General features: G+C 40.5%; 1 protein-coding gene across 5 annotated transcripts in view; it reads left to right on the forward strand.

Moving 5' to 3' along the window:
• CUL1 (cullin 1) overlaps nt 1–24,724 on the forward strand; it is a 102,243-nt gene that overhangs the window by 10,969 nt on the left and 66,550 nt on the right. For all 5 annotated transcript variants that reach the window (XM_054559108.2, XM_054559107.2, NM_001135479.3 and 2 more), the window contains 1 exon segment: nt 20,742–21,042. In XM_054559108.2, coding sequence (XP_054415083.1) covers nt 20,903–21,042 — 140 coding nt within the window. In that variant the 5' untranslated portion in view covers nt 20,742–20,902.

A 24,724-nucleotide genomic window follows, 5' to 3' on the forward strand; every position in this document is an offset into this window, starting at 1 on the left:
TACTGACAATTGAGTACAGGCCAAACTGCGTATATGCGCATACATACTCTGTGCTTTGTGTGTGTGATTTGGCAAAAAGAAAAATAGTCCTAAAGTGTGCATCTCTTTATTCCATTGTATTTATATTTTTCAGAAGTTTATTTATTTGCAGTTTTGATGTATACATTTTATTTTAGAAAATTGAATGAAGTTTGTGAGGTTCAAGTCCTCTAAAGTAAGTTTATTATATATGAGTTCTTGACAATAACAAAACTATGGGGAAAAAATCTGGATTTTGTGATGTTAGCATTAGTTCTTTACCTTTTTAAAAATATTAACTGTGTTTTCAACTGGGAACATGGATTTATGGTTTTCAAAATAAGCTACTTGAAGTATAAGCTTAAAAAGCTTGCTTGAGAAAATACACAACTTAATGTAAATTGTATGAAATAAAAAATATGGACAGACTATTGTTGAGACTTTCCACACGAAACTTAGGCTGGGCAGTGAGGACTATGGTATTGTCCCAGCCACAGCTAGAGTGGTGACAGAAATCAGTAGCAATCTTAACATGCAGGATGTTCTTTATGCCTGCTTAAGGTATGGGTTTTGCCAGGTGTGGTGGCTCACGTCTGTAATTTGAACTGTTAGAAGGCCGAGGTGGCCGAATCGCTTGAGCTTACGAGTTCGAGACCAGCCTGGGCAATGTGGCGAAACCCCATCTGTACAAAAAATGAAAAGATTAGCCGGGTGTGGTGGCTCACACCTGTGGTCCCAGCTACTTGGGAGGCTGAGGTGGGAGGATCGCTTGAGCCCTAGAGGGAGGGAGATGTTGCAGTGAGCCGAGATGGCGCCATTTCACTCCAGCCTGAGTGACAGAGTGAAACCCTGTGTCAAAAATAAATAAGTAAAATATGGGTTTAAGTTATTGTTGATGCTTTTATGTCTTTGCCCCTTAGCAATAACCTCCAAAACCCACCACTCTTTAGGTGACAAATAAATACAAATTGTACAGACCATGAGGGAAATTGACTAGAAAATTGTGTAACTACAAAGAAAGGTGCATCTTGACTAGGGGCATTACTATAAAAAATACCAGCGGGCCGGGCGCGGTGGCTCACGCCAGTAATCCCAGCACTTTGGGAGGCCAAAGCGAGTGGATCACCTGAGGTCAGGAGTTTGAGACCAGCCTGACCAACATGTAGAAACCCCGTCTCTACTAAAAATACAAAATTAGCCAGGCATGGTGGCGCATGCCTGTAATCCCAGCTACTCAGGAGGCTGAGGCAGGAGAATCGCTTGAACCCGGGAGGCGGAGGTTGTGGCGAGCCGAGATCACACCACTGCACTCCAGCCTGGGCGGACAGAGTGAGACTCCGTCTCAGAAAAAATACAAGCAAATGTAAATGTCTAGAGGCTTACTGCTGTTTCGGAATCATAAGCGAAGCTGATGCTACAGGTTTTACCACATTTTCTCCTTTTTTTTTTTTGGATGGGGTTTCGCTGTTGTCTCCTAGGCTGGAGTGCAATGGCGCGATCTCAGCTCACTGCAACCCCCGCCTTCCGGTTGGTTTTCAAGCAATTCTCCTGCGTCAGCCTCCCGAGTAGCTGGGATTAAAGGTGCCCACCACCATACCTGGCTAATTTTTTTTTTTGTATTTTTAGTAGAGATGGGTTTCACCATGTTGGTCAGGCTGGTCTCGAACTCCTGACCTCAGGTGATCTGCCCGCCTCGGCCTCCCAAAGTACCGAGATTACAGGCAGGAGCCATCGTGCCCAGTTCACATTTTCTCCTTTATTATAGGTATGGCCAGATTGTTTTGAGACAGAGTGGGAAGCAAAATTTAAAAAGTCCCCTTCCCAAGAGAACCCTGCCTCTTATTGAAGGTTGTCATCGAGTTGCAGATTTCTGTGAGCTCAGAAGACATACTCAAATGATTGAGAAACTGTTTTTCCAAATTATTTATTCTTGGCTGATTTAAATGTACACTTCTGTGCATATATGTTTCTCCTCATACTGTCTCCCCAGTGTCCATAATTTCGGAAAATCCTAAAAAGTTCTTAGTACTTGATGTTGTAATAGCTAGTAAGGAAATTTTCAGCAAGATACTTTTCAGCAAATGCAGCATTGAACATATGTGCAGAGAATGGGAGTGCAAATCTGACAGGTGGAACCACAGGTGCGGTGGGTGACATCACTCACTGTGAGCCTTGAGTGGTTCAGGGACCACGGGGGACATGTGTCAGGAGCATCTTACCGGAAAGAGGTGTTGCTTAACTGTGCCCAGTTCCTTCAGGAGAGCAGTTAAAGTGGTAAATTGTCTTTAAAACAAAAAACATAAAAGCCTTAAATCAAATAAAGAGCATGGTAGTGCCGTTTCTCCTTTTGAACCAGTTTGTAGTGAAACAGGAAGTCTATTTGAAAGTTTGCTCAGCTAGGGAAAATTGCTGATCAGAATTTTCGAGTCAGGGTTCAGTTATCTTAGTGGAAAGAAAAATAATGAAAAGGGGTGTCTTATTGATGAGTAGATTCATGTTCACTTAGTGATACACTAGTTTCCAAAATCTGCTTACTGAGCAGATACTTATTCAAGGCCCCACACTCAACTGCAAGGCAAACGGTTCACCACGCATGAGGGAAATTTGGAAATTAGTTGAAGAGGATTGTGGGAACTGTGAGTTGAGATTGTTCATCTAAATGGGAGTTAATAGCGTTTGTGGTTGACTAAGGGCATCCTTTACGGAAGTGGACCTCATGTGCACGCCTCACTGGGAGAGGGAGAGACCCACCAGGAGGTGCACATCTGGCCTTCCACGCTTAGTGGCCTGAGGATGTTTCCCTGGAGCACCACTTCCACAGGCCCTCTAAAAGGAGGGCAGAATGGCTTGCTGTTTGTATCTTTGTATTTGTGTTAAGCTGGGTTCTGAAAATACAGTGGTGCCAAGACAGAAACTTTTTGGATGCTGATGTGCAGTGAAAGCTCTTCAGTAGTGGCTTTTCCAAAGTCAGTGGGTTTCATACAACAGCATCCCATTCATTCACTAGCAAGAGAGCTAGGAAGTCCTGTGAAGCTGGTGTTTTAAAGTATTCCGTTAAACATGTATTTCATGGTAGAATGAAAGATGCATGTGAATTTTAAGGTAGAGTGATATTTCAAGGAAAATTTAACTCTGTCACAGCTTAGGCTGGATCCCCAGGTCTGTCCCGATACAAAGGATTTCTCCACCCTGTGCTGAAAGTTACATTTTGGTGGGAATTTTAGAGAAGTGCCACCTCTGGTGTCATCGGTTATCAAAGGTATTGTGGAGTTTTCACGTAACGTTAATTTACTTCATTTTGACTTCAAAAATAAGCATGGGTGGTTTAACATTTAAATACTATCTTAGGAATTGCATAGATATTAGAAACCCTTTATAGTAGTGTTAACATGAATAGTAGCAAATGCTTACTGTGTGTCAGGGACTCTGCTAAGCATTTTCTTTTCATAACTCACTTATTCCTCACAGCCACCTTATACAACAGGTACTACAGTATTATCTCTAGTACAGATAATGAAATACAGGCTCAGAAGTTAAGGAATCTCACCAAGCTCACACTGCCAGTGACTTGTGGAGCCAGAACTGTGAAGTTCCACAGACATCCCACGCATTTCTATATTAGCTGTTTGAAATTTGTCACTGTGTACTGTCAATCAGTGCCTCTTGAATTATTTCTTTAGTAAAATGTTTTTTGTGGGATAACCCAGCACCCACACAGACATAACTGGGAAAAAAAAAAATGCACTGAGTAATAGTTACCTTGTTACATTCTATGAGCTCTTTTTTTTCTATTTGATTTTTTAAAAGTTCCAGTTCCCTTTTACTAAGTTGGTTTCATGATCTACACAATAATGAATTGCAGCCCTCAGTTTGAAAAGCATCTGTGGTGTAGATGATCATGATCAAATGTAATACTGTTTTTTCTTGTCCTAAAGTGAATGCAAATACTTGGAAACAAAATACATGCAAGTACCAATCTAGACCATTGAGTAAGCATGATTTAATCTAGGTAATTGAATAAAAGCATTGTGCTGAAACTGAGAACTGAAATTCAGTCCTCAGCAGTTAAAACTAGTTTATTTGGACAAACTGGGCAGTCCTTATAACACCTGTTAAATATAATGTGATTGTGATTTTCTGTAAGTTTTCAGGTTTTCCGGAGCAAATTTTACCAATGACACTTGTGGCATCTTACTTGGAAGTCATGTAGTAAAATAGGAAGAATATAGATGTTGACTTAATTAAGATTCATTTCTGAATTGAGCAATATTTAAGGCATTTAGTGCTTGTGTGTGGATTTTTTAGGATTTAAAAAGGACCTTCCTCTATTACTTATTCAGGTATCAACTCTAAGAGAAAAAAAATTGTTTTCTAATTCCTAAGATGTTCATAGGAGAAAATTCTGTACTTCTACGTAATGATATCTGAGAATTCTCGTAATTATAAAATGTGTGTATTTGAAGGAATGAATTAAATTAGCATGTGTGTGTATTTTATTTTATATATATTTTTTGAGATGGAGTCTCATTCTGTCGCCTAGGCTAGAGTGCAGTGGTGCGATCTCGGCTCATTGCAACTTCCACCTCCTGGGTTCAAGTGATTCTCCTGCTTCAGCCTCCCAAGTAGCTGTGACTACAGGTGTGTGCCACCACACCAGGCAAATTTTTGTATTTTTAGTAGAGATGGGGTTTCACCATGTTGGCCAGGCTGGTCTTGAACTCCTGACCTCATGTGATCCACCTGCCTCGGCCTCCCAAAGTTCTGGGATTACAGGCGTGAGCCACCACGCCTGGCTGCATGTGTGTATATTTATATAATTAGAAGGACAAAGATTGATCACAACGAGAAGGCTGCTATATCTATTTAGTAAAACTTTGAGGCTCTACTAATTTATTCTTTATAGCAATTCTGAGAAGTCAGTATTTTGGTGTTTAATTCCCACTCCCAGCTTTATTAAGGTATAATTGACAAAACATATAGCATGCAACCTGATGTTTTGATATATGTACGCTGCACATCATGAAATGATTAAATCAAGTTAATTATATCCATCACCTCACATACTTAACATTTTTTTATGGTAAGAACTTTTAAGATGTACTATAAGCAGTTTTTTCTCTTTTGTTTTGCTTTTAAGCAATTTTCAGTTTTCAAAATACAGTACATTATTATTAACTGGAGTCACCATGCTGGGTGCTGGATCTCCTGAGCTTATTCCTCCTATCTAACTGAAACTTTGCACCTTTGACCAGTATCTCCCCATCCCCCTCCTTGGTGCTTAATTTTTTAAGGAAAACTTAAAAATGAATGAACAAAATTAGAATTGGCCTTATAGAAGGAACCAATGTCCCTTCTAAGAGAATCGGAATAGCAGTGCTGGCTAGTTTGGAGTCTGTCTGTCTTCTCTGTAGTGATTGGTGTGGTATTTCCTCATTGCCATCTGGTGGTGATCTGAGTGGGTGTCGTCTTGTTGAGGTTGCCAAAGGGACTCATTTTAGAGGGCAGTGGAAAGCATGATCACTCCTGGGCAGAACATGGTCGTCTTTACACCAGACTTTGAATCCAGGGTTACATACCTCCAGCTGAGAGACACGCACAGAAGTTCTGTTGTGAGACTTCTGCTGTAAGTATCATTGGTTGTACTTTGTTTTTTGTTTGTTTGTTTGTTTTGTGTGTGAGAGACAGGGTCTTGCCCTGTCCCTCAGGATGGAATGTGGTCACATGATCACAGTCCACAGCAGCCTGGAACTCGTGGGCCCAAGCCCTCCTCCTGCCTTAGCCTCCCGAGTTGTACCTTATTTTTGAATAAGGTATGTGGTTTTGGAAGACATGATGTTTGTCATGTCTGTTCATTTGCAAGTTTGTTGTAATTATGCTTGTATACTGGCTTTAGAATTTAAAAGGAAAATTCATGTCTCACTCCTACCCATCATTGTATCATGGTGAATGGGGTAATAAGTCATCACGGTCTCTGAGTCAGTCCTGAGGATCCTCTTGTGACAGCGATGTTGGGAGAGGCAGGTATCTGGTGATTTTTGCTAGCGACAGAGTCCACCATTGTCTTCTCACCATCGTTTTAAGCGAGTCATTTCCATTTCTACTTGGCTGCAGCCAGGTTTCGTCGCTTTCTACTCGTTCGGAGCTATGTTCTTGAAGGCCGTGTCTCCTGGCACTTACCAGTCGTTGACTTTTTCGTAATAGACCTTTTCCTTGATTTATCTTCACCCTTAACACTGTCGAACTAGAAGTTTCATGGATGAGCCTCCTTTGGCTTGCCTTCTGGCCTCCTGGTTCTCTTACTTATATATTCTGTCTCTTGCAAGCATTCTCTCTCCTTTTTTGGGAGGGGTGGGAGGCAAGGGACTAGTTTGCCCACGTCCTTTGAGCACAGAGTTTTAGTCCTCATCTCTATTAAGTTCTTTATTCACACTTTGAAGGTTTTTGTTTGCGCTGTTGCCAACAATTTTACTTTTTTGTCAGTTACTAAATTTATTTCTACAGGTGTGATTTCCTTTGGGCTACAATTTTTAAACTGCCAGCCTTTAAAAAAAAAATCACATTCAACTTATCTAAAGTTAAGCTCTTCATCTTCTTTCTAGTTTCAGGCTTCTTCTCGTAACTTATCTATTTCTGTTAATCCTCACTTTCTTATATAGAGTTGTTCCTCTCTAACTCCCTTTACTCCTGGGGTTTTGCCAGCATGAGAATTTTTAAACTGAGTGTTCAATTTAGTGATATAAAGAATTTCATATAAATACATTTATATGTCTGGATGATCATCCTGTGACCTAGAACTGCCATGATATTTCGTACTTGTGAGTTCATATTTATTTACAATTATATTGTTGCCGGATAATTACCTAGGACAGAGGCTATAATTGCTTCAGATCCTGTAGGCCACATATGGCTCCAAGATGTTCTTCTAGCTTTTACAGTACAACTTTTTTGCTTTTTTTAATCATAAAAAGTGTCAAAAGTGTAGCAAACATGTCCATTCCTGAGAATTCCACATGCTAACACATGCAGACATCTTCCTATTTAAGATCCGGTAGTTATAGACTTTATATGTAACTACTATAATTTCAAGGCGTTGATGAGCATAAATGATACTGGCATGTCTAGCATGGAATAATGAAAATCTTTATGAGTTCTTGCTGACAAAGTTAGACACTTTGTTAAAAATACTGCATCTGTTGCCTGCATTCGTAATCAAAGGAATTGTCAAATTTCCATCAGAGGTTAGTGAAAATAAAGATGTAATTTTTTGCCCCATCTACATTGAGAAGCCCCCTGAAATCCACCCATGGAACCCACTGTAGTCTCACTTCCACCCATCTCCCACACTGTTTTCTCCTTCCGCCATGGGTAACCATTTTTGTTAGTGTTCAGTTTAGCAGTCCAATTTTTCTTCTTGAAAAGAAAAATATATCTACACTTACGTGTTAGTACTTACTCCCATCACACACAAAAGGTGCCTGTTTTCAGTTAAGTGTCCGCTAAGAATTTACTTTCTTGTCAGTATGTGGAGGTCCTTTCTTTTTTTCTTAACAGTTTGTATCATTGCGCAGTGCTCCATTGTCCTAACTTAGTCTTCCTGTCCCCTACTGATGGATTTGGGGTTGATTTCAAGTCTTTTGCAGTGACAAAACTTGAAGTTACCACTTCTCTTGGCTTTGGCTGTACGTTTTGGGAATAGATTCCTAGAAGTGGATTGCTAGGTCAAAGGGTAAATGCATCTGTCATGTTACTAGATCTGGCAAATTCCTATTCTTACCATGGAACATTTCTTCAGCAAAAGCTGTATTGTTTTGAATTTTGTTTTTCGTTTTTGTTTTGTTTTTTTTTTTTTTGAGATGGAGTCTCGCTCTGTCACCCAGGCTGGAGTGCAGTGGGCTGATCTCTGCTCACTGCAGCCTCCACCTCCAGGGTTCCAGCAATTCTGCCTCAGCCTCCTGGGTAGCTGGGATTACAGGCACGCGCCACCACGCCCGGCTAATTTTTATATTTTTAGTAGAGGTGGGGTTTCACCATGTTGGCCAGGCTGGTCTCAAACTCCTGACCTCAGGTGATCTGCCTGCCTCAGCCTTCCAAAGTGCTAGGATTACAGGCTACCATGCCCGGCCTTGTTTTGAATTTTGAAAGTAGTGTCTGTCAAGTTCTGGAATCCAGAAATAAATTGTTGGAAGTTCAAAAGTATAAATTTGAGCCTTTGTCATCCTGAATTCTTTCTTACCTGTGTCACCCCATCCGGTCTGACCAGTTACCACCATAACTGCTTTGTGTTGCCTGTGTCTTGGGCCTCTCTCTTTCCATTGCTGTTGGTCTAAGTTGAGCCGTTATCTCGGTGTCACTTGTCTTCTCCGAAACCTTCCATAACTCTGTCACCCTCACAGAATAAAGGCCTTGCATCCTCTTCCCACCGACCCAGCCGCCACCTCTCATGACTTGCCCAAATCTTTCACCGGGCTCCTGTGATCAGTTTTCTGCCTCATGCTTGTCTTCCCTTGGATATCAGCGTCCCTGTACCTCTACTGCTGTTCAAATCCTTCTCATCCTCTGAGAAACGCTCAAAGCACACATTCTGTAAAGGCTTCCTGATCTTGTAGCCTGAAATGACTTCTTTCCCCTATTAACTTGTATTGCCATTTTTGTCTGTATCTTTAATATTGCAGCAAATCATCCATGCCATATGAATCTCTTCCAATACCTGCAGGCAAAACTTTGACATTTGTGCTTTCGCCTGTTTATATATTGTTGCAGAAGAGTATAAACCCCTCTATTGGTAATGTCTTACATAGCATTTATTAAAGCTAACTTTCTGGTAGAATACTCAGTAATACTGCTTTTGGTGCTGATACCGAGACCCATATGTACACAGAACCTGTTCGTCTTGCAGAGATGCATTCCTTTCTGTGAATGAACTGAATTTGAACCATAAGATTTACAGCTAGATGCTTTAAGTCTGTTCTTTGTTTTTTCTTAACGACTTTATTGAGATTTAATGCACATGCTATAAAATTCGCTCATTTAAAATGTATAATTCAGTGATGTTTAGTAAAGTTAGAGTTGTGTGGCCATCACTACAATGCAATTTTAGAACATTTCCATCACCCTGAAAAGATCCTTTGTGTCTCTTTGCCGTCACTTGCCATTCCCACCCTCCCCCCAACCCCAGGCAACTACTAACCTACTTTGTCTCTATAGATTTGCCTATTCTGGGCATTTCATGTAATAAATATAGTCATATGATACGTGGTGTTTTGCATCTGGCATTCATTTAGTGTTAATATTTTTGAGGTTCATCCACGCCGCATCAGTACTTGATTTTTTTTTTTTTATTGCCAAATAGTCTGACTACTTGGCATTATTGTATGAGTGCCTCACATTTTGCTTATCCATTCACCTGTTGGTGGACATTTGTGTTGTTCCACTTTGGGGCTATTATAAAGTGCTGTGAACATTCATGTACAAGTCTTTGGGTGGATGTATGATTTTTTTTGTTTTTGGGGGGTAGATATCTGGTAGAATAATGGAGCATGTGACAGATTTATGTTGAGTGGACATGGTCTTTTAATGCCCCAGATGTTTAATTATTAGCTTTGGGTAACAACAGGAACAAGGCAATGCAAGCATATGTGATAAATTCAAGTCTTGAGAATTTGACTTGGAATTGGTTGTTTGAGAAACAGAACCCATTTCTTATTTGGGTATGTGTTTATTTTATTTCTCTGACTTTGGAGCCAGTGGACTTGAAGGTTTAGAATGGCTTTAAGTAAGTAGAGGTAAAACTTAGTTACTGTCGGCCAGGTGCGGTGGCTTACACCTCTAATCCCAGCACTTTGGGAGGCCGAGGCGAGCAGATCACGAGGTCAGGAGATCGAGACCATCCTAGCTAACATGGTGAAACCCCATCTCTACTAAAAATACAAAAAATTAGCCGGGCGCGGTGGCGGGCGCCTATAGTCCCAGCTACTCGGGAGGCTGAGGCGGGAGAATGGCGTGAACCCAGGAGGTGGAGCTTGCAGTGAGCCGAGATTGCGCCACTGCCCTCCAGCCTGGGTGACAGAGCGAGACTCCGTCTCAAAAAAAAAACAAACAAACAAACAAAAAAAAACCTTAGCTACTGTCTCTAGGAAGCCATCTATTAGGGTGTTTGTTAATTGAAATTTTTTTATGCTGCTTGTCAATTTTAATTGTTTGAGAGTTTCCATAGTTTTATATAGAAAGGGATAGCATAAATCTTATAAATAAGTGCAAATTTTTCAAGCCTTGAATTTCAGTAACGAACTCATGAAGTCTTATCTAATTAGATAATCTTTCTTGGTAGATGTCCAAACACTGAATGCACAAGTTCTTGGTCTATATTTACAAGATGCTAGTCCCTGTCCTGGCATCTTTAGTTAAAAATTTTTCTTGATTAAAAACTGTAGAATAATATAACATTCAAATAGTAACCAGCGAAGATCCAACAAAGTAGAGCTTTAACTAGCTTCGGGCATGTAAATATAAATAAAAGGCAAGCTCATGAATTCGCTAGTTCTTCCCTGAACTATTCATTGGCAGCAGTTTGGATGTGTCGTTACGTATTCATATCATGAAGCTTTCACCTGTCTTTTTGCATGCTTCCTTTTGAAGCCAGGTTGTAATGTCAAATGCAGGAGTAACTCTTGGTAGCATACTTCTTAAGGAGGTGGAATGAGAAACTCCTACCTTCTAAGGAAACAGCATGGGTAACACCTCTGAGCCTGGGCTTCCTCATTTGTGAAGTGTAGCTTGTACATGCAGAGAATATACTTACTGTGAGGAGTAAATCAGCAAAAGCATTAAAGCTGTTGTACAGAGTCTAGCGTAGCAGCTATAGTAAATATTAGCTCCTTTCTTTATATAGTTAATAAGCTGACATGGAACAGTTGTACTCAGTGGACATTCTGGAGGTGCCATGGGTGTGGGTAAATAAAACGTGCGTATAGAAGAAGGTCCCTGCAGTTCCTTCAGTTAACAGAGTGAGTGCCTGTTTGTGTTTTAGAAATTGTGGGGCCACAATATGGAGGATGGATTGGAGGGGACGAGGCCAGTGAAGACCCTTTAGTTAGTGAGCCAGATGGGAGGTAATAATGCCTAGACTCTGGCAGTTGGGAGTGTAAAGAGAAGTAGGATAAGAAGGAGATAGAATTCATAGAACTGATTTTTCATCAGGGGTAAGAATAGAGAGGAATCAAAGCTGATGGGAAATGCAGAAGGGGGAGTGAGTTTGAAGGGAGAGAGACCAGTCAAGAGGCGAAGCATGACCCTCAGTTGAAAGTGTTGGTAGAGGGAATGGGGAGGAAAAGTGAGATTGCACGCAACATGAGGAAAATAGATAGGATTAGATGTTTGGGCAGTTAGAAGAGAGGGTGGTGCTTTCATAACTCCTAGGATTCCAAGCTGGGCAGCCGAGGCTTCTGACAACTAAGTTGGGAAGAAAGGCAGGGAGAGAGTTCTGTGTTGAACGTGTGAGTCTGTGGCCTTTGGAAGATCCAGCGGAAGGAGGAGGAAGAGCTGGAGTGAGGAGCAGCTTGGAGTTGTCGAGGGTTGGGCAAAGCAGAAGGTGCCACAACAGATCTGGTGGCTTGTTGCTGGTTTCTTACTCCTGAAATTATTAACTTGAAACTGTAGAAATGTATTATTAAAATCCTCAACAGAGCTTTTTGTAACATGTATATATAGCCTAAAGCTTCAGTTTTCTTGCCTAGGCAGTTTTACCTAATCTTGGCTGTACACTTAAAACTCAGGTTGGCTGTATTAGCCTCTTTTCTTTTCAGGCATTCCATTCATTTAAAACTTAAAGAGAATTTAATAATTTCTTATGGAATTCAAGAATTTCTGAGCTTGAACTTGCCAGTCTCAGTTCTGAGTGGCATAGAGTATCCTTTAACTTGCTAAATTGTTTTCTTATGTATGTAGCAAATAGATCACAAGAGAACATAGCATGTTCCATGTTAAGAAGCAAGCTTACTACTGCAGTGAATACCCACCAACCTGTTCCCCCCTAAGAAATAGAATATTTCCAGTACTGTGGAAGCTCCCTGAGCGCTTCTTCCCAAACCCATTGTTACCCCACAGTATTTTAATTGCCTGCCCCTCACCCTAAATGCTTTTGCTTTTCTATTTTTACTTATGTTATATAGGTTTGCTGAGTTTTTTGTTAGCTTTTTATTATGGAAAGTAGAAACTGCAGTGTACCTGTCTCTCAGCTTTTTTTTTCTCTGCAGAATTTTAAAGTAAATCCCAGGCATCATATCATTTCAATCATAAAAATATGTATCCCTAGCTAGTATTTTTTTTTTTAACGTAAGTACAATGAAACCACAGTAGCCAGTGTTTTAAGCAGATAAGTGTGTGTGGTTCACTATGGTGCCTTCCATTCATGTCGGGGACAGCTAACCTCTCTCTTCGTAGAAGTGTTCCTTTAAAATTAATCTTAGATATAAAAATGATATACTGTATATATTCCTTTGTCACCTTTTTTTTTTTCACTCAAGACTCCTGAAATTCACCTGTGTTGAAGCGTGTAGCTGAAGTTGGCTCATGTTGTGTGGTCTGTTGTGTGACTGTCCTACTGCTTAGTTGTGAATTCTCCTGTTGGTGGACATGTGAGTTGTTTCCAGGTTTGTTTGTGTTTTGCTATTATAAACAGTGCAGCAAATGCATGTGTTTGCATATTTTCTGGCGTTCATATACAAGAGTTTCTCTAAGTCTAAATTGTTTTACTGTCGGTTTCATATCTTATGTGCCACACTGCAAGTAAAAACTTAAAATTCTTAAAGTTTTAAGAAGTTATATTCTGCTCTACTGTGTATTTAGGAATTGTCAAAGGAGTAATAGATTAGGAAAATACATAAGGCGTAATTGGTTAGATAGTTGATGAAGAAATGCTTGGCCCTGTCCAGTCTCGGGGCCATGGCTGAATCTTGCAAAGCGGAAGCTCTTCCCTCCTGAAGCTGGAGGTTTGAATCCTCAGTGGCTCTCCCTGTGGTCACCGACTAACATAGGCCATCAGGTCATCTTTCTGTCGTCTGGACTAACGAATGCCCTCAGCTGCCTGCTACATCCTCGGATTGAGACTCCCCACTCCACTCCCCTCACTTCTTTACCCACCTCAGTTCTTCTTGGACCTCTCTAGAGTCCTCATCCATGAATGCGAAACTCCTCCATAGCCGCTTCTCACACTGCTTCAACCCCATTGCTCTTCCATAAAGACCAAGACCCCTTAAAGCCCTCTCCAGATGTGGCTGTTCCTGTCCCCTGCCATCCTGCAGGCCTCCAGGCTGCAGGCGGGGGTCCCCCTCTTCCTCGTGTGGGTTGACAGCCGTAGACCCAGAGAAAGACTCTGGAGTTCCTCTCTGCACTAGCCATTTCTCTCCCTGCAGTGGTCATCTGCTAACCACCAGAGTTCAGAAATTAATTGGACACTTTGGCACAGCCCAGAACCTTCCTCTCCACTCCTGAAACCTATTATCAGAGGTGGTTGCAGGCCACCCCAGGCTTCAGCCTTGTTTCCTTGAGCTGTGTTTTGTTCTAGTCATTTGCAGGTGGGGCCCTGCTGAGCCTTCTCAGCTGGACTGTGGCACTCCCACAGTGCCCCTTGATTGAGAACCCTCTTCCCAGCCAGAGGCAGGAAGAGGACGAGGCACATGAGCCTGGTTGGCATCATGCACTAATCATACCCTTTCCAGCTTTCTTACTCCTTCACAGCCCACATGCTCAAGGTCGTCTGTCTTTTCTGTCCCTCCCCACCCATTCCAGTTAGATTTCTACTAAAGTAATAGCATTTTTGAAACAGTATTGGCTTATTTTATCCTCACCACAAACCCATGAGGTGGGTTAAGAGAGATGAAAGAACTTACAAGGTCACACAGTTTCACGCAACCGCTACCTTTTCTTCTCTTGGCTTCTAGGCTTGGGTTCCTTCTCTTTGTTTCTGGCTGTAACTTTGCAGTTACAAACTATGGGTTCTCCATCATCTAGTCAGTTTTTAAATGTTACTCAGGACTCAGTTTGGGCCTTCTGTCTGCCGTATTCCCCTGAGGAACTGTGGTTCCCAGGATCAGGTGGTGAACCCCAGAGATCAGCTGTCTAGGGCCACCTTCTCTTCTCTGCTGAGGCCCTGTGTGTCCAGCTGCCTGGGATGATTCACAAGGACCTCAGGTTCACACGTCCAAGGACAACTACCCTCCTGTAGACCTGTTCCTCTCTGATGTTTGCTGTCTTGGTAGACGGCATCATAGTCAATATCATATTTATCAGATAGGTACATACAGGTGTTTATCAATCACTCAAGTAAGCAAAAAGTAAATACTTATAAGGCTGCTTGTTGCACCATTATAATTGTTAAAAAGTAAATACTTGAAAGCTTTATGTTAGGTACTGTTGTTGATAAATAATAGAATATATGACTCACCAAAAAAAAAAAGAGGTATATTTCATTAAGTGAAGTGAGGTATATCATTTTTAAATGAAAAAAGTTGCCGAACCAGTGTGATTGATCCCCAAAGAGCTAGAAATCAGTAGGGGTCAGCACAAATTTTTTTTTTTTTCTTTTTAAAGCCATGTTCCTTGAAATACTGGAGTTTTCTTGAATTACTACTGGTCTCAAGATATGTTCAGGAAAAAATATTTCATGGCCAAGTAAGTTTGAGGGAAGATGCTTTATACTGTGTTTTTCTGATGGAAATTCATAAGACACGTTCACTTATCAAGACCTCTGAAGTCTTCTAGCAAACAAAGTATTTAACTTGACTAAAGCTAGTAATCCCTTGATGTTCAGTTCAGTTGATGTTCCAATTAGTGTTTAGTGGAAGACTGTTGTAAGTGCTCTTTTTCAAAAGCCCTTCCAGTATGTATGGATGAAACTGAATTACTAATACCAAAGAAGATATATTTTTCAGGAGTTTTGCAGGTCCTTTAGTTAGTTCACACTTCTACTCAGTGAAGGAATCTTGTGCACCGTTAATCTTGAGAAACAGCCTGTTTGATTAGTTCACAGTTAGAATTGTTAGGGAGCTTGTTTCATATTGATTCTGTTGGCTTTCATCTTCCTTTGGAAAACAGTCTTTTCTGTGAGACAAGTTCTTAAATATATGACTGCTTTTCTTCTGTTAGACCTGTTTATTTTGACTGTTGTGTTCCATTATTTTCCAAGGGTTAGACGAAAGTGAAGTGTAACTGTGGTGCGCGTGTGTGTCTGTAGTAAAAGCTCATGTGGGCTCCGGGAGCCAGCAGCTAGTTGTGTGGAGGCACATCTGGCTCTGCCATTGCTTCTTGTCCTTGACTAATTGCATCTTATGCCTTGGTTTCCTGTCAAGAAAATGATAATTCCTCTCCGGGGATTGGCCGTCTAGAGAACACTGAAGTTGTGAGGGGCCCTGTGGCTGCCCCTGCTGTCGGCCTGCTTCACTCACCAGCCACCTGTGTGTCCAAGTCAGGAGGTGGCACATCTGCAGGGTACATGCCCAAAACGCGTGGACATTCATAACCACAATTAGTAACTCCTGCGATGCCAAGGATCTCCTATACCTGAGTACTTTTGAAAACTACCTGATTTCCTAAAGTATATTTTGTTTTTTTTGTTTGTTTGTTTGTTTTTAATATCTTTAGGTTTGGGGACCTCCTAGGTTTTCTAGCTATGAGACGTGATTTATGAGGAAAATATTTTTACCCCTTACCTAAAAACCATTTGAACCTCTCTGACTTTTATGAAATCTGCTTAAGAGTGACATTTTTTGATGGCTTGATTACAAGATATGGATATATAGTTTGTAAAGTAAAATTCAACATTAACAGAGAAGCAAGTGTTTTGTGGGCACCTATATTCTATTTTATTGTCCCAGGCAGTTTTACAATCAGTTCAGTTCACCAGACACTTGAGTGATGCATCAATAGATTAATCATGGGCATGCAGCGCACGTGTGTGTGTGTACACACACAGACACACACACACACACACACACACACACACACACACACACACACCCTCTAAACTGGAAAACTTCATTGCCTGAGCCTCTTGTATCCATTGGAGCAGGCTGGTAGATACACAGGTGACACACCCAGATGCCCCTTCAAGGAAGGACTTGACTCCCAGTGTTAGCGCCATCGGGCCTCAGCTGCAGAGCTGCCTGGACCGGGCTGCACCCTTCTCAGCCCAGTGGGAGTTAAAGGCCTGGCCTGCAGCCCATGTGAGACCCTCTGGCAACACTTGTTACAGAGTTCCCTGCCAGGGTGATGCTGGCTTTATAGGGCCTACATCACAGTTCATCTTTTCTCTGCCCCGTCTGCTTCCTCCTTGTCATCTCGTGGGTGCCCATCTCTAAGAAGCATCTTCCACCCAAGCCAGGTCTCAGCATCTGCTCCGAGAGCCCTGCCTGGGACCTCCTCACAGGTCTCTGTTGCTGCCCAGCATGTGTGTGACCTCTGTCCTTTTAGCCATTTTCGTGATGTGCTCACTTCTAACATTTCCTTGTAGACTTTGTTTTAGGTTTCTTTGCTGTATTAGTTATTAATGTTTTAAGTACATAGGTGAGGCTCTTTAGGGGATATTAAAAATGTAGGATTAGGTCATCCTCTTTAAACCCGCCCACTTAAGTATGAATTTTTGAAAACCTCAGATCATCTATGCATGCATTTTATATACTCAGTGGGAACAACTAGAAAAAGGGAATGGATAGAGAAGAATAAATCACATAGCAGCAGGAATAAAGATTTTGCTAATTTTTCAGCATATTTGGAATATAAACTGAGGTGTGATGTGGCATAAAGTTACCATGCGTAGATCTGGACACAAGAAATGTACAGCAAGTAAACTTGACAGTGTCACATGAAAAGTTGTATTTGATTTCATAGATTAACAGTGCGTTTTAATAGAGTAAGATTCATAATTGGAATCAGAAATGTAATACAAGGAATAGAGAATATGTAAATAATGTATTTGATGTGCTTATGCTGAGATAGGAGAATAGAGGTGTTGTGGAGAAAAATCCACATTGACCATTGTATTTGGCATATTTTAACTTTGCTGGAGGATAACTGGTATCTTGACTTTATCTTTTAAATTGTCCTGATCGTTGCACAGTTTATCTTAGTTTTTCAAAAGTCAAGCTTTAAAAAAAAAAAGTGAGCTTTCTTAAATTTCAAAATATTTGAATAGATTTAATACTGATACAATTAGGACTGACTTATTAACTCTTTAAAGCTATCGGCTCTTTTAATTGGAGATGTTGAGGTTTCCTCATTTAACAAATAGGCAATTGGTGGTTGTTTCTTCCTATGACTTACAGTGGTTTCTCTGTTTGACACTTTAAAAACGGAAGAACCTAAAATTCAGACTAGAGTGTACTACTTTGTAGCATTAGAAGCTTGCCAAGTTTGATTGCTTCTTTGAATTAGTTTCTTCATCTGAAGAAGAGTCAGAACTATCATTAAGGTTAACCTCTAATTGCCAGTGATTATATTTGGCTCTTAAGAACAAATGCTTTTGGTACACAAATGCGTAGCACATAAAGTAACATGACGAAACCCCGTCTCTACAAAAAAAAAAAAAAAAAAAAAAAAAAAAAAAATTTTTTAATTAGCCAGGCATGGTTGTCCTAACCTGTAGTCACAGTTACTTGAGAGGCTGAGGTGGGAGGATCACCTGAGCCCAGGGGGTTGAGGCTGCAGTGAGCCGTGATCACGCCACTGCACTCTAGCCTGGGCAACAGAGTGATACCCTATTTAAAAATAAATAAATAAATAAATAAGCACGCTTTATTCCGTCACTGTAGCATTATGAGCGTAGACCATGTCTGTTTACCATCAAGAGTAAATAATGCCTAGGACAGTGCCTGGCATATGGTAGCATCCTACTAAATATTCATTAAAACTAAGTAGTCACTAAAATTCTGTAATTTTCATAAACCTGTTTAAACACTGTGTTGGGGTATGTATACATTTGCAGTGACCAAAATAATACAAAACATGACTAAATGAAACAGCAAGACATAAATTTTAGCCCAAAATCCAATATTTGAAGGAAAAAGTTTAGAAGAAACGAGATAGAATTTTGTAGAGATTCTAAAGAGGGATTTTGAACAAGTTCAGATGCTTGATGATACTGGTATTTTATTCCTAAATCTTTTTAAGACATATAGCTTTTCAGTTCCTTAATTTATTCCTTCATTTATTTGTGTAAAATATGTATTGAACGGCAAGCCAGGCTCTGTATGAGGTTCTCACGAGCCTGTGGGGCTTGCACCCCTGTGAAGTGAGGGAGTTACAGTAAAGAAACACAAGTGCAGGGTTATGGCCTGGAGTAAGTGTTAAGAATGGAAAATCCCATTTGAAGCAAACCTGTACATCTTCTGGGACTTCCTAGTAAGCCTCCTTTGAAAGTATGACTGGAAGGCAACTTGAAGAAAGGGAGGAACTCTCTAGAACTCTCTAGGCAGAAGCAGCAGCAGATGCAGAGATCCTGTGGCAGGGAAAGGAGACTGGGGTGGCCACAGGGGACATCTGTGTGGCTGAACCTGAGGGGAGGGAGGGGGAGAGTTGAGGTTTTGTAAGAGGCAAATGAAGAGAGAAAAGGATCTGATAGTGCCATATTAAGGATTTCCCTTCTTCAAATTCTGCCTTGGCTCCCTGTTGCTCTTAGGGTGACAGCCTATTCAGAATTAGGATGACACCGTCTCAGGATGACAGCGATTTTAGACAGCTGACTGCCATGTCAAGAATGATGCACGCAGATACAAGGTATTGGAATCTAGTTTAGACAACTAAAATAGTGGCCCAGGTAAGAGATGGCGAGGATGATTACTAGAGGAGGAGGTGGAGATGAGCGAATGGATTTGAAGTGAAGTCCGTAGCAGTTGAATGTGAAAGATGAGGGCTGTGGCCTCAGACACATTCCCAGGTTTCTGACTTGTGGATACATGTGGCATTGCCACTCACTGACATGGACTACACTGATGGAGAAAGGCATTTGGGGGGCAGAGTAGAACATTTTTTTCAGTTGCTGATAGAAATTATAAGAGAAGTAAAAGGAAAAGGAGTAAAAGAGCATCTAGAGAGGTACGAGAAAGCTCATCTAAGATAGAATTAACTGGGCTATGAGTTTGGAGAATTTAAATGATTATTTCCCCTTAGGGAAAAATTAAGTGATGGGGAAAGTAGGGTAGGTCCAAACAGTTGATGCTATCAGATGGCACCACCAGTCCAAAACATGCTTATTATTATTAAGTGTGCTGTTGACCCTCCCAAAGTAGATGACGAAAGGAAAGCACATGGAAACTACACACAGGAAACATTTCCAGAGTGGTTGCTGAGTTGTTAGTTTCTTAAAACTTGAGGGAGTCCTTGTGTTAAATATTTTTATATTCCACATTTGAACATACCAATTTGAATGTAAGACATAAAATACTTTCAGGATCAGGAATGATGTTGTAGATTCATAAAATATTAAGCCCATAGCCCAGAATGTAAATAAATATTAGAGAATAGGTTTCAGTGGTTCAGACTTACTCCTTAAGCATGACCTCACAGGGTCCCTAAATGTGCCTTAGATTACACAGAGCTCTGTAATGCCATTGAGGATATAGGATGAGCTGAATTACTTGACAAGGTAACTCGGACATAGGTTTGCAGGCTTCAATAACCTAGCCTCATTGTTCCAGATCTCGTTTACTTCCCAATAACATTTGCTTTATGAAACCATTCAAATAATTCAGTGTTTCTTGATTTGCACTAGAAATACCTATTTAAAACCTTTACGTTTTGATGTGATGTACATAGGTAGTCCTTAAATGATGTCTGTGATACTGTGCATTGAGAAGTACTGGTTTGATACAATATTGAATACCTAAGTTACTTTATTTATGTGTCCAAGATGCTGAAGCATTATATATTGTATTTGTCATTAACTTCATATACTTGGAAATAATAGCCACTACCATTGTTAAGCATTTACTCTGTGTTAAGTATTTTCTAATACATTATCTTATTTAAACTCTACATATCCATTTGAGGAAACTAATTGGCCTCCATTTTGCAGACTAGGAAATTAAAGCTTAGAGAGGTTAAGAAACTCACCCAGTAGCACAGGTACCTACCTAGTAGATGTGGCACTGAGCTTCAAACTCAGGTCTCTCTGAATTCAGAGTACATTTGAATCTTGATAATTCTTGCCAGATTCCCTCCTTAAAAAGGGAGTGCCTATTTCCTTTCATTTTCAGACTCACCAACATTTGCATTCTTGCTGAGTTCCAAGTGAAAAGTTACTAAAAGTCATAGGTAACCCATGAGATTGAATGATTTTTCCTATTTATTAGCTGTTTGTGTTAACTGGGAATTTCCTGAGCATATCCTTTGCCCTTTTTTCTTTGAATTTGTCTTTCTAATTGTCATCTAGATCAAGTGATATATATTTTTGATAACTTTAGAAGGCAAAGAAAGGCAACATAGTCGTGCTTGTGCAAACTTTTACCCAGGTTTTCTCTTGAGTGCTAATATCATAATGATTTTGAACTAAAATTCTAAGCGTATTTTTGTACACAGACCATATGATTAACGTGAGTGAGTTTCCACATAGAAAGAGAAATGGTCTCTAGAGTGGGCCCTGCTAATGCCTGCAGACTGAGTGTTTCTGTCAGTGTGTCTCACCCTATTACAGTACCCCAGAGACAAGCCACTGACTCTCTTTATTTCTTCCTCAGGTTTGCCTGCAATGAGATTTCGTTCTCCACATTTAAAGGACATCGTTTCTGAGCTGCTGTGAATAAATTTGGAATGGTACTGTATATTTTCATCTAATGGAGAACTAGCTGTACTTTGAATAAGGATTGCTGCACTGGACGTCTTTAGAACATCCCTCACAATGTCGTCAACCCGGAGCCAGAACCCCCATGGCCTGAAGCAGATTGGCCTGGACCAGATCTGGGACGACCTCAGAGCCGGCATCCAGCAGGTGTACACGCGGCAGAGCATGGCCAAGTCCAGATATATGGAGCTCTACACGTATCCTCCTGCCTAGTGCAGGTTGATTTGCTTAGAGTTTTGATTATTTACTAGTATGACTTATGAATTATTAGAATTTTATGTTGTTTTCTCCTCCCAGTTCATGTAAAATAATCGCAGGGTTCATTTTTAGCCTTAAGTTTTTGAACAGAGTAGAGCTGGTTCATTTTTAGTCAAATGCAGCGCTGGGCAGTACATTCACCACTGGGTACATGTGGCTGTTTACATTTGAAATATTTTAAAGTTCCTTAGGCACACTAGCTGTGTGATTAATAAATAAAACATTTCTGTCATGTAGAAGGTTCCATTGGGCAATGCTGGTCTAAAGCAAGGTCCTGAGGTTCTCAGCAGATCATTTGTTTTATGTCCATTTGTTTGTATATTGTCTATGAGACTGCCTTTTGTTATGGGAACAGAGTTAAGTAGTTGTTGTCAGAAACAGTTTTGTCCATGAAGCCTAAAATATTTACTACTTGCCCTTTTACAGGAAAAGTTCATTTACCTGATCTAAAGGGATAGAACATCGAGCAAAAGTTTTCCTGTTATATTTTTTTGTGTTTTTGAGACAAGGTCTCGCTCTGTCACCCAGGCTGGAGTGCAGTGGTATGATCACAGCTCACCGCAGCCTCAACTGCCTGGGCTCAAGCAATCCTCCCATCTCAGCCTCCCAAGTAGCTGGGACCACAGACACGTGCCATCACACCTGGCCAATTTTTTTTTATTGTTTATGGAGACAGAGTCTTGCTGTGTTGCCCAGGCTGTGGCCCTATTTTTTAAAGTACAATATTTAAAAAGAATTTTATTCCTTTAGTTTTTGGTCCACGATGTGCATGGGGGACTGTGCTGTGTGCTACAAAGGTGATGAGTGTGGAAAAGATGCGACTCCCGCTATTCGTGTGGTTGGAGATGCACCAGCTAATTTGGAGGCTTTCTTAATTCCATACAAATATGACATTGAAATTAGAGTTAAGCTCACTCAGGAGAGAGGAGATTGCCACTGTTTCTAGGACTTTAAAGTTGCTGATTCAACGGAGCTTCAGGTTTAAATTTTTAGACTATATCAGTTACTATCAAACTAGTTTTTGTGATATTCCAGTATGTTCTTGCATGTTAATATTTTAGAATCCTAAAAAAAAATTAAGTAGATATAAAACTATGTCAATCTCTGAATTAGCATAAAATGTGTTTGCATATTTATACATGTATATACACTTACATATAGAATACTTTTAAAATAATAGCTTTATTGAGATGTAATTACGTACCATAAAATTCAACTTTTTAAAAAGTATACAATGCAGTAGTTTTTAGTATATTTACAGAGTTTTGCACCTATCACCACTATCTAATTTTAGAACATTTTAATCACCCCAAAACGACACCTTGTACCCATTAGCAGTCACTCCTCATGCCCTCTTCCCCCGAGGCCCTGGCAACCACTCATTTACTTTGTCTCTATGAATTTGCCCATTCTGTACATTTTGCATACATGGAGTCATATGATCTGTGGGCTGCCTATGTGGCTTCTTTTAGCATGCTTGGAGGCTTCATCCTTGTAGCACGTATCACTGTGTACATCATTCCTTTTTATGACTCAGTTGTATAGCTAGTCTACATTTTGTTTGCCCATTGATCAGTGATGGACATTTGGGTTATTTCCACCTTTTGACTGTTACTAATCCCACTGTAAACATTGTGTGCAAGTTTTTGAGTGGCTCTGTGACTTCTGGTCTCCAGGGTGTGTACGTAGGAGTGGGATTGCAGGGTGCCATGATGGGTAGGATGCTCTTAAAGAAGATAGAGTCTTTGCCAAGTGAGAGGATATTATGCCCCCAACAGGGTTCTGGCTTGCTAGGTATGGCATTTTCTTAATTCTTGTAAGAAAGCTGAAGGTGGTAGTTCCACTGGTGAGGGAAGACACTGGTGGGATTTCTGATGTACCGAAAGCAGGAGAGCACTGCTCCAGAGCCCAAGGAGGTGTCATTGCTGATCTGTCTCTGGAGAATTTCTTTTTAAAATCCACCTTATTGAGATATAATTAATATGCCTTGTAAGTCATTTTTTTTTGTTTTTTTTTGTTTTTTTTGTTTTTGACAGAGTCTCGCTCTGCCATCCAGGCTAAGTGCAGTGTCACAATCTCGGCTCACTGCAACCTCTGTCTCCCAGGCTTAAAGGATCCTCCCATCTCAGCCTTCAAGTGGATGGGACCACAGGCACGCACCACCATGCCCGGCTAATTTTTTTTTTTTTTTTTTTTTTCTAGAGACTGTTTCATCAATTTAACCCAGGCTGGTCTCGAACTTCTGGGCTCAAGCATTCCGCCTGGTTTGGCCTTCCAAAGGCTGGAATTACAGGCGTGAGCCACCACGCCCAGCCTTGGGAGTTTCTTAATGTGTTCTTTCTTTTTTAAATCAGGTTGGTCCTTTTTCTGATGGGTTATTTTTGCTCATAAGGCAGTGAGACTTTGTATGCTAGCAGAAGTTACCGAATTCTTGTATTCTACAAATAATTAAATTCGTATAATTTGTAGTTGTTTTGGTACCTGCAACTTTAATTTTTTGGGGGACTGCCTTTCAAATTGGGTAGTTTTTTTTCCAGTTTTGTCTGAGAAATAATAGCTCCATATATTTACAAAAAATTGGAGAATCTAAACCAAGTCTAAAATACCTTTGTTTAATTCTTTAGACATTATAATGAAATAATGGCTACAGTTTGAGTCCTATGCCTCAGAATTTGTGCTTGGAACCATCCACACCTCATTAAGCCTTATCTCACCGCGGGCTGGTGATAGTCACCTTCCTCTGTGGATAAGCTTCAGGAACCTGGTTGTATAGCAGCCAGTGGTGGTGGTGAGGCAGGTCTTAAGGTTCTCAGCAGTCTGAATCTAGAATCGCCTTTAGACACTCTATGTAGTTTTCAGCTACTGTATTTGAATGGATCACAATTCTCAGAGTATTACATTTCCATATTTTCTTTGAGAAGTTGTGAAGAAGTATTTTGATTAACTCTTCAATATATTAGGATAGAAGTGAAACAGTAGAGTATGTACTTATGTTTATTAATTGTTGAAAATCGTAAAATATGATTTTACCCCCTAACCCTTCACATATCTTTTCAGCATCATTGTGAGAACTGAAAGAATTTTGAGTCATCTGTCATGTTTTTGTAGAGCCATCTTGACTTAAAGCCATTTACGCATAGTACTTTTTGGAATTGCGTATATGTTGCTGTTATTGCTGTTTTATTCCAGCCCAGGTTGCGTAACAGAGCAGTTTTTCAGAAGTTTTCTCTTACTGGTGTATATTTGGTCATTTTAAAATAATCTCCTAAAGGCTTGTTCGCTGTGACATCTAATACTTGCAGTTGTAAGGTTGCATTTCAGGGAAGGAGGTGCTTTGGACCGGGGAAGAAGGAGCTGGCAGTGCCTCTCACTGTTCTAGTATCACTCTGCAAAATTAGACATGCCTCATCAGCAGTTGGCAAAGGAAGTGGGTTAGAAAGGAAAACTGGTTGAGAGAAAAAGGACAGTTTCTTTTCCTTCCCGTAACTCTGGCTAGTAGTTAACAGCTAGGTTTTTACCCATTATGTATCCCGGAGGAGAAAATTGAGTGTTTTTTTTAGAAAAAGCAACTGCTTCTTGCTGTAAAACAAATATTCTTGGAGCGTTTAGGAACCTGTGACA

The sequence above is a fragment of the Pongo abelii genome, chromosome 6 (genome assembly GCF_028885655.2).
Source record: "Pongo abelii isolate AG06213 chromosome 6, NHGRI_mPonAbe1-v2.0_pri, whole genome shotgun sequence".
Classification (NCBI taxonomy): domain Eukaryota; kingdom Metazoa; phylum Chordata; class Mammalia; order Primates; family Hominidae; genus Pongo; species Pongo abelii.